General features: G+C 34.6%; 2 protein-coding genes across 4 annotated transcripts; one reads left to right on the forward strand and one right to left on the reverse strand.

The window, feature by feature from the left end:
• Positions 1 to 432: 432 nt before the first annotated feature.
• Positions 433 to 1,761, reverse strand: LOC148911419 (uncharacterized). The gene has a single exon (XM_089029372.1). The coding sequence runs from the start codon at positions 1,759 to 1,761 to the stop codon at positions 433 to 435; it is 1,329 nt and encodes a 442-aa protein (XP_088885498.1).
• Positions 1,753 to 10,957, forward strand: LOC116293530 (uncharacterized). Of its 3 annotated transcripts, XM_089029832.1 has the most exons (4): positions 1,753 to 1,891; positions 4,176 to 4,293; positions 6,580 to 6,653; positions 8,954 to 10,957. In XM_089029832.1, the coding sequence occupies exon 4, from the start codon at positions 8,980 to 8,982 to the stop codon at positions 10,012 to 10,014; it is 1,035 nt and encodes a 344-aa protein (XP_088885958.1). In that variant the 5' UTR covers positions 1,753 to 1,891; positions 4,176 to 4,293; positions 6,580 to 6,653; positions 8,954 to 8,979; the 3' UTR covers positions 10,015 to 10,957. The 3 variants fall into 3 exon arrangements, with proteins under 3 accessions (XP_088885958.1, XP_031556830.2, XP_088885959.1); XM_031700970.2 differs by lacking the exons at positions 1,753 to 1,891; positions 4,176 to 4,293 and adding an exon at positions 5,916 to 6,066; XM_089029833.1 differs by lacking the exons at positions 1,753 to 1,891; positions 4,176 to 4,293; positions 6,580 to 6,653 and adding an exon at positions 7,205 to 7,294.
• Positions 10,958 to 10,983: the final 26 nt, after the last annotated feature.

The raw sequence follows: 10,983 nt of genomic DNA on the forward strand, positions 1-10,983 counted from the left end.
ACGTATGGAAACAATGCTTTTTTGTCGCTGCACCAAGACTGTGGAACAATTCACCGCTAGAAATACCAAAGTCTCCATCGGTGTCTGTTTTTAAAAATTCTCTGAAGACACATTTGTTTAAGTCAGCTTTTAGTTTATAATTTTACAATTAGTACAATTTTTATCGTTTTGTTTCAAATATTTTTATATCTTAATTTTTATAGTAGCTTAGTTAATTATGTATTATTTTTTATTAGTGAGCGCTCTGAGCAATTAGTGGATTTAGCGCTATATAAATAAATAAATATTATTATTATTATTATTATTATTATTATTATTATTATTATTATGGCAAGTTTTATTTGTCTGTATATATCATGTTTACATTGACCAGCGGACTAAGTCTAGGCTGGTTAAGTTCATCATTTTTTTTTTTTAAATCCTTTCTTCAGCTTATGCATATTCATAGAACTTCTTGACTATATTAACGTTCTGGCTTAAAATCCATTTCTGACATCGTTCTATAAGAAAGTTCACTTCCCTGTCTGTATTTGTAATTGTTCTTAGGTCTTTTCTTAGCTGTTCGTGATGTCCTGCGAGAAAGTCAAACACTATGTTAATCTGATTTACACTTGAGCTTTTGCACTCTTTTTTGATGCCTGCACGTAGTTCCGTGTATTTTTCTTGTTTTTCAACAGTTCTCTCCGCAATCTTACCAACTTGACAAACTGTGCCTTCAAATAGTGTCCAAGCATTAGTTTCTTTATCTTGTACAACTATGTCGGGTTTATTGGCACTGTTTTCTGGAGCTTTCTCAAGTTGAAAGGGTACATTCCAGTATATTTTTGCCTTTTCATTTTGAAGTACTGCTGATGGTAGACTTTGTTGGTACCATGGCTTTCCATTGTCGCTTTCCTGAAAGTTGTACTTTTCCAGCAAACAGTGGTATATCGGTCTCAGCATTCTGTCGTGTCTGGCTGTGTAAAGGCTTTGGGCGATCTTTGAGCAGCCACTTAGTACATGTGTTGTTGATTCTGTAGCCATATGGCACATTCTGCATTTGGTGTCTGTGATGGTCATCTGTGCTTTGCTTTGTTGGTATGTCTTTGTTGGTAGTAGTTGTTGGCGTATGTTCTTGTTTACGCTGTAGACAATATCGGGAATGTTTTTCCACTTCTGCAGGATCTGGTTGGCTGTTGGTGAAATCTGTTTGTCTTGGAGTTGTTGGTTGGTGTAGGCTCCAAGCCATGTCTGCTGTTTTGTTTCTTTTATATACTTCTCCGTGATCTCCGATCGCAGCAGCTCTTTTATTGATTTTGGTGAAGGTGAGGTTATCGTTTTGATCTCGTTGGCAGGTGTAGGGTCTTTACTTGTAGGTATTTTAGTGCCTGTATCATCAAAGTCGCACGTGATGTTATATTCCGCTGCGTACTTGGTGGCCTGTTTGAAAATTGACCTTCTACCTTGCGCGATTCTGTTCATTTCAAGCGTTCTTGCATGCTTGATCCTCTTGTCTTTGCTGTTGTTGATATAGTTTGCCATTTTGATTGTTGTTAATTTGAAAGTGTCCTCAACGCTTTTCATACCGCTTCCTCCTAGTTCTTCTGGTAGGTAGAGTAGTTTGATGGATTCGTGATGGTGCATTCCTCCTTCTTTTCTGACTATCTCTCTTGTGCGTCGGTCTATGTCCTTCAGTTGGTTTATTTTCCAGTCGCTTGTCCACATGTGGTACTGAAGACCAGGTAGGGCAAAGGTCTTGGTCGCGTGTACTTTTCTTGGCATGGATATGTTAGTTCTTTGGTGGCATGTTGGAGATGACTAGGACCAGAATAATCGTGACGAGTCGCATTATTTTAGCGTTTTCCCAGTTCTTTAGCGGGAGCGTCAGGACTTGCGTCCGTTCGCTTCAGAGGTCAGATTATTATTCAGATTATTATTATTATTATTATTATTATTATTATTATTATTATTATTATTACCTGGTACCTACAAATGAATATGTGAAATTCTGGATTTGGACCTCAAATTTCTTCAAGACTAAACCTGAAACCTTTACTTTGCATTACTTACTACAGACATTACATTACTTTGCAACCTTTACTTCAGACACACATTATTTTAATACCTCGGCTACATACATGATTATAAGCATTTCAATAAGTTTCTGTGGGATAGGGTATAGTCCCCTTAAGGTACGCACCTCAATAGGCCGTTTGCAGCTCAGTAATCACGTGCTGATTAATTCACTGAGAGCAAATGAATGAACATCTTGATTCCCATGGGTGAAATATACTGGTGAGCAAACAAACTTTCTACAACCTGTTTCGAGAGATCGTAATAAAACTGCATTTCGTAACACGCTGGTTACACATCGTTTCATCCAGTTCTTTACAAGTAGCTAAAAAGAATCACCAATTTAAAATAAAATAAAAAAATTTTCTCACCAGTACAGACACGTGACCGTTAACTGCAAAGGGCCTATTGGATAACAATAAGCCTATTTCAATAGTTTGACACGTGATTGTTACTGGATGGCAAAATAGTGTGGACTTCCTTTATTTAAAGATTTTTTGCTGGATTACTAATATCGTATCCAAAACCTTTTCAAAAATACTATTTCCCCCTTATAAGATACTTTCGATTTCAAGATACGAAGCAGTTAATAAAGTTTCTTTGCCATCCAGCAGAGCCTTCCCCAAGGCACCTTGAGCTGAATTGATTCGTTATTAAAGTTATCAGCAAGTGACTGTTTGTTGCAAAAGATCTTTTAATTTGTCCTTCAAATTGCGCGGCTTTGATGTCACATGCAAGGGGTCAATCAATCAATCAATCAATCAATCTTTATTGTGCTCAATAGTTTACAGATATAAATAATAATAGTTGAAATTGCAGGTGATAAGAGCACAGCCAATTAGAAATAGCAATAGCTAATCGAGCTAAGTGGCTATCCATTTTCAAACATTGCCAAAAAATCAGTTTAGAAATTCTTTGGAGTCATTGTGGACATTGTGGAATCGTTCATCTATTCAGTATACCGTTAATGACCTATTAGACGCCCCGGGCGTCTATTACAAATTTTCATAACGGAAAGGGGGGGAGAAGTGGCGTTTAATAGATAAGAGGCGTTTATTAGAGAAGGGCGTTTATTTCAATCTTTTAAAACAGTGAAAATAACCACACAGAAATATGCCCAAAGTGTGAGAACAGCAACGAGAAATGTTCAATAACAGATCAGAGTCAACGAGTTAAATTGATTCAATGTCGAGTACATCGGAATCGTCCTGGTCAATCAAGCATTCATTCTCTTCATTTGCTTCATCGATGTCCAAGTCTGTAATGTCACTAAAAGGGTCTGGGCGTTTGTGTTCGTCTAACTCAGAAAACTGCATCTCGAGTGTTATTATGGGTGTTATTATGCAAGGACAAATCGACGAAGTATTGTTTAACTGGGGGGCGTCCATTAGATACGGAGCGTTTATTAGAGAGGGGCGTTTGATAAATATTTGAAAGATTAGGGGGCGTCTATTAGATACGGGGCGTTTATTAGAGAGTGGGCGTCTAATAGGCCATTTACTAAGTAGATGATAAGAATCATGATATTAATAACAATGTAAAATTAAAAAGTATATTTTAAGTGATATTTTGGACGTTAGTCTTTGGTCGGAACAAAGAATGAAACTGTGATTTTGTCTTTTCAAAAAGAGTGTGCTGCACTTGATCTAATCTCATACAGCTGTACTGATGAGCTAAAACAAGAAAAACAAAACAAAAAACAAAAAAACAAAAAACAAAAAACAAAAAACAAAAAACAAAAAACAAAAAACAAAAAACAAAAAACAAAAAACAAAAAACAAAAAACAAAAAACAAAAAACAAAAAACAAAAAACAAAAAACAAAAAACAAAAAACAAAAAACAAAAAACAAAAAACAAAAAACAAAACAAAACAAAACAACATACAGATTAATTATTTATTGAAATTATTTTGAATACTCAGTGCTACAAGTGAATTGTTTCCACATTTCAATAATCATTAGCAACCACAACAAAGCTATTACTATCTAAGCAAATGCGCTTAGTCCTAAATTTATCTATTGACAGACATCCTAAAAGGTTTTCCTATATGAATACGGAATTACTCGATGATACAATGTCGAAATTTACAGCTAGCTAAATGATATTTTATTTTATTTTTAAGGCAAGAACGAGTAAGATTGAGTTCGTTCGGCTGGCTAGCTGATATCATCGTCAATGTTTGAAACATCATTGTTCTGTTGGCGAAAATGTTGATACCGGGATGGTTTACATCTTGCACAGTAAGTGTTTGTTCAGAAATTTTCAAGATTCATTCGGCCTTGAATCAGTTGAGAGAAGAACTGTATTTGCACCCATTATTACAATTTTTGTTCTAACTTACATTATTTTATGTTTAAACAGATTGAGGGGTTTCCAAAAATGACTAGAAAGCTAAAAATGCTTAGAAGTTGGTTTACATATTTTGTAATTAAATAGTAATATAATTATCTTCTTTTCTCATTTACTTGGTTTTAAAATACATGTTTAAGTCTTCGATTTGTACGAACATTATTCCAAAAAACCCTGACTGAGAATTCCTCGACATATTACGTATTCAGTAAAAAAAACAAAAAAAAAAAAAAAAAAAACAAAAACAAAAAAAAAAAACCATAGATTATCAAAGGAAGAGGCATTAAATGTCTGTTGAGATGACACGATAGTGTTAACACAGATTTTGAATTTGATTTGAAATAGAAAATATTGTTCTTTCTTTTCTTTATCGTTCGTTATCGTATTTATCACTGTCTTTCTCTTGTTCTCTCTTTCTTTCCGCACATCTCTTTCTTTGGCTTTCTTAACTTTCTCTTTCCTTCAAACTCCCGTTCAAACTCCTTCTCTCCGGAACTAGGCACCTTCAATAGAGTCCATTGATCGTAACATGCATTTGAAGAACTTTTGGATTTTACGCTTTATATATACACTCAATTGAAGAATCGTTGTCGGGTTCAGAAACTTCGAATATACGGCACATGGGAAGTACGTTAATTAGATGCATGCTGTGACCGGAGTAAACGTTTGGCATTCTAAACCGACTGCATGGATGGAGCAAATGAATAAATTATAATATAATTTGTCATTTCCCATGTGCCATTTGGGTCTCAGCTTTTATGTTCTATGTTTCTGAACCCGACAACGAATCTTCAATTGAGCGTATATTAAAAAAAAGCTATCAATACTTTCTCTTTTCTTCGTTTCCATATTTGTTTATTTGAAATTCTTTCATTTTTTCTCCTCTTCTTAATTTCAGTGCCCGTATGTCCTCTAGCCAGTTTTTTAACAACCTCACTCACGTCACTCAGCTCTAGCATTCTTCACTCATTTCCTTTTTCTATCTTGCCCTAAGGTCATGCAACATAATACAAAACAGAGTAATTTGCCTCTCGTTTGATTCGTAAAAGGACACTCTTGATTAGCGAATGCTCCAGTCTTATTTTTTCCTTTTATATTTCCTCATTAAATTAATAACGAGCTTGATTTTCGTTCAGGTATCTGAGAACTATGCCTAACTATTATTTTAATTTGTGGACAAAATTATTGAGTCGTACTTATACTAAGGCTTTTCGCATATTTGAATGCTGAGAGTTTCCAAAGTCACGTTGAAATCATTAGTTTAAAATAATTTGGCGTAAATACACTACAGGATATTGTATTAGAATCACGCAAGTCTAGCTCTATTATTTATTTATTTTTTGATTATTTTCAAGTGAATTGTATGAATATGAAATAATGAAAAATCCTTCATGGTTTTAAATCATGCCTCGTTCAAGCGAATTCCCCGGGGCGATCTTTGGATTATTCTATAGCTTCACTGATCTCGGAAACAGGTGTTTCTGAATTCCATTCTTCTCGCCTCTAAACCAAACTCACGAGAAACCATCACGCAATTTCTCGAATATTCTCGCTTGAAATTTATATGATCCTTCTCTCTTCTCTCTTGCAATATCAATGTTGGGGTCATGGTTAACGAGAGTTCGTTTAAACAGGCTAAGAGGAGTGAATTCATTTGACGACAGGTAAAACCATTTCTCGCTCTATCTCTCTCTCTCGCTAAAGTTTTTCAATTCGCAACCGAATGCAGGAAAGAAGAGAGACTATAGACGGGTTAATAATATTTTTAATGTAAACAAATTGAAAAAAATTAACTTAAAGAACTACCGCACAACACCGCGGTCCAAATATTCTTATGCATTTTATTGCTAACCTATAAAACAAAGCTAGAAATGAAATATCGTGAACATTTCTAGATTATTATAAAGATTATTTTATTCGTGATAATTATTCACAAACGAAATAAATGATTGCTGTGAAGTTTTCTTATAGGAACTATACGAATAAATCTTTCAACTTATCAACTTTTTTTTTGTAATTAGAACTCATTCGTTCCACCATGATTCCCAGCATTTCTTTTCGAACTTTCAAATTATATATCAACACTAACTTACTATGACATCTTTAGAACACTCTTTTGAAGTTTTCCCTTCAGTTCTAACCAGACATTTTTAGAGTATTTCTTTATTTTTGTACAGTTTTTACGAAAAAAGGACAGAAGAAGAATGGAAGGTGCTAAAAAGTCATGCAACCTCGAAAGAAGTAAAGAAAAGTAAGTACGAGAATTCAAAAAATTAATGGCAATTTTTTATGAAATCAAAATACGTAGGTGTAAAAAAATTCACAAATTTGAAATTTTGAAATTTTGAAATTCGTTCTTTTGAAATTTTGAAATTTTGAAATTTGTTATTTAATTCAAGGGCTTTAAAATTTTGAATTGTTTGAATTTATAAATCCAATTGAACGTAACGTTCATAATAAATAAACAAATGCAAAGTCCTCTTTCGAAATATATACTTTCTTACATTACAAAATAAATTATTTCAAGATGAATATTCTAAACCAAAATGTTTTTGAATTCCATAACTTTGCGTCTAAAGATTTTTTTGGCGCCCTAGAGTATTTTCTTAGCAGATTCGTAGTTTTTTTAATAAGATATACTAAAGTTGGTTTGTTTTCCTGTTTTTAAGCGATAAAATTTTGAATTTTAATCTCGCCATAGGGAAGAACCATGCCTGGCGTGGGAAGGAATTCCAAACGCGTGGACAGTTGCTATGGAAACGTTTTAAATTCATTTAGTTTTATACGTGTTGTCTTGTTGATAAGACCATTCAAGATTACGATGTCATAAGAAAGTTAGCAGAGAGCTGTAGGGATTATGAAGATTACATTGAAGAACTAGCTGATAAACACGTAGGAAAAATAATGTATATAGTTTTTGCAACTATAAATTCTACGATTTTTTCGATTCCATAAGCATGGACATATCCATAAAAATAGTCAGATTTGTTTTTGATATTTTTGCAAGATTCTGTTTGAATAAATCTATGGGAGTGAAATATCCTTGAAGCAGTTGGAGATGTCCTGAATTCTACGATACCTGCCATTCCACAGCCAACTAAAATTTCTTATGAACAAATCAAGATAACAAGCCATACCCCAAAATTTCGATAGCTCATAAGTATAGGATTTTGATCGATTTTATCGGTTTGCTACCCCATAGAAAAATAATCGTTTTGGTAGGAATTGAAATTCATATCAGTTCTATATTTTGTTGAATTGAATGATGTTAAAAAATATATATATGAAAATCGGGTGGAATATACATTTACTTTGTTTGGAAGTTCAATACTTGTATTTTGTGACGGACAACCATAGCACTGGAACTATGTTTTGTTGAAATAATTACTATGATTTTGAATTTCATTGTCCAAACTTGGTTCTCTTGGAATTTTCTAGATCTTTTTCGATAATTATACAAAGTATGACTTTTGCAAACCGTTCTCATCTGAAAATATTAATTCGCGGCCTAAACTTGAATTTTCTTATTTTGATAAGTATTGTAAGATTTCCGAGAGAATATTTTATTTTTGATCCATCTTTCAGCTTTTCTCATGAGATCAAACTATGTTGAAACGCTTTCATCAAAACCGCTTTCTCAAAAAAAAAAAAGAAAGAGTTTGGCCTAAAGAACTCCAAAACTTTCTAATAAAGAACACTGTGAATCAGGTCCCAAAATTTTGTTCCAAACGGAAAAAAAAAACTCTGATTGAAAAAGACATAAATTGCATGAAACTCCTGAAACATTGCAAAAAATTGCCCACTACATTTGGAATAATTGCTCTTTTCGGTATTTTTCCTCTCTTTCCAAAACAAAAGGTTGTTCTTAAAAGTAAAGTTATATAGCACAAGTAAACTGCGTGACACAACATCCTAAATGACCCGTAAATCTTCTGTTCTTTCGCTAACTAGTTGTTAGCGTGTTTTCGAGGCTACGAAACCTAAGAAACAATTAGAGGCGAATGTATAGGCCAACAGATAGTATGAGCTTATAAAATCAGCAAAAATATGGTTCTAAATTTCAACAAATTCCTATGAATTATATACCAAAATGTTCAGGAAAGCCCGGGGTTTCAAATCCAATTCTGTTTTTTTTTTTTTTTTTTTTTTGACAGGTTCTGTTTTATTTCAAGGAGAGACGATTTTCTAGCTTGACCCGGCTATGTCATGCATTTTCTCTTAGTAAAATAACTCAAAAAGTACGGTGGTTTTTTTTTTTCAATAGAATTCAATCTAAACCATATAATACAGTCCGAGAATAGTTGAATTAAATAAATCCACTTCTGTTTTTTGCCTAGATAGTGATTATTTTGAGAAAAGATCCAAAAACCGTGTTTTTGAGACATAATATGTATGGGCTCTCATGAGGGGGCGTGAGCTTGAAATCGTAGCTGACCAAATGTTAACAGATTTTTTCTGATGGTTCTAGAAAAACGCACAGTCGTTTCAAACAAAAATTAATTTTTATGAAACGTAATCATTAATATATGTACGTTATTAATTTATTTCCAGAAAAGTCGCAATGGACGTCAGAAGATATGCTCTTGATGCAAACAAACGTTTTATCAGCTATCCCAGAATGCTTTGACCTCCAAGCACCAATGGAACGCAACAGACCACGTGATGAGCCCGAGGAGAGTCGCCCTCCAAGAATAAGTGAGTCTGTGAAGAAAAAACCACTTAATGAACCATATGTAAGGAGTGGAGTTCCACCAGTAAGAGAAAAAAGGAGAAAAGCAAGAGGAAATAATGAACAGGAACAAGAAAAAAGAAACGCTGATTACAACGAAAATGGCGCCAAATCAGTATCACCTGGTTCGTCCTCTGATGACGTCATACATAAGCAGCCGTCGAGTAATGGTGGGAGTAACTACACATATCAAAAAATGCGCTCAAAAATAAAGTTTAAAACCAAAACGAAAGTTCGCAAAAAGAGGAGTAACAGTGCTCCTCCTTTGAGGCGTCCAGAACGCGTAGAAGAAGTTACAAGTCTTACTGAGTTTCGACGACTCGAGACGCGGATTTCATTTACTTCATATGTCAAACGAAAGACTCCACTTTTTTCATTCAGGAAAACAAACGATACTAGTAGACCAAAATTCAACAAATTGCGAAGAACTGAAGCTATAAACGATATTAAATTGTGCGGGATTTCAGGACTTGATATGGATTTAGAACATAAAAGGGATAAGAATATCATTCATAATCCAATATTTCAAGATCAGGACGATCTTGATGACGAAAATAACTCGAGTACATCAAACGACAGCACAAGCAACACGGGTTCTGAACCTGATAGTCACGTGACGGACAAAAACGATGACATCACTTCTAATCACTTGAAAAGACCACCCCTAATAAGGTGTGATCACGTGGAGGAAGAGGATGAATTGGAAACCACGGACGGCGATGATTTTGACGTCGCCATTAATCTTCTCAATCAATACGACACAATAGATTCTGATCACGAGATATTTAGGCAGCCAATCATAACGTTTGATACGACACACATTCGCCGGGATCTTTATATCATTGACGAAGAACCAGAAAATGAGCTTCTTTCCAAACCCTGACCCTAGTACAATGGAAAAAATCGCGCATCAAATGATAAATAGAGACCTTAAGCATGACGTTCTTGCTAGGTACCGCAAACTGAAGTTCGACGTCAGCAGTTTTCTGTCAAACTTTTGACATTTAGCAGGGTGTCATAACTAAATGTTGCTGGAAGAGCCGCCGTGTTGAATTTCAGTGATGCTGAATCTGATCGCTAGCAGTTAACGGTAAATCTGATGCTAAAGGTCTCTACAACATATATCCAACATAGCATTACCAAGCTTCCTCCCGTTGACTTCTAAATTAATCAGATCCCTAGAAGTTAACGCGTAAACCTGATGCTAAAGGTCTCTCCAACATATATCCAACATATATATCATTACCAAGCTTCCTCCCTGTGATTTCTAACTGAATCCGATCGCTAGGAGTTAACAGTAAACCTGATGCTAAAGGTCTCTCTAACATATATCCAACATATATATCATTACCAAGCTTCCCTGTGACTTCTAACTGAATCCGATCGCTAGGAGTTAACAGTAAACCTGATGCTTAAAAGGTCTCTACAACATATATGCAACATATTATTATGAAGCTCCCTCCCAGTGACTTCTAACTTAATTCCAACATATTTCCATGTAGACTTAGTTTTGGACACTTCCAACATATATACTTGCAACATTCACTTGCAACATTTTTCCAATGTATTTCCACCAATGCCTTCCGACCGACATATTTCAAACATATTTCCAACGTGCACGCGTCATCACCATCAATTTTCTAACATATTTTCAAAATATTTCCACCGATTTCCAACGTATGTCCCGGGTGATGCCATGGAAGTGTCCAAAACGTTGGAGGACTGACTTCCAACTATTCTTCCAACATATCTCTAACCTCAAAATAACCATCGGTTTTTCCAGATTATCAATAACATATCTTTGCAGTTAATAAAACCTTTATACAGATGTGCCTATTTATTATATTTCCTA

This window comes from Actinia tenebrosa, unplaced genomic scaffold (assembly GCF_029948245.1).
Source record: "Actinia tenebrosa isolate PJP-AT-01 unplaced genomic scaffold, QUT_ActTen_1.0 PGA_scaffold14__42_contigs__length_11649687, whole genome shotgun sequence".
NCBI classification, from domain to species: domain Eukaryota; kingdom Metazoa; phylum Cnidaria; class Anthozoa; order Actiniaria; family Actiniidae; genus Actinia; species Actinia tenebrosa.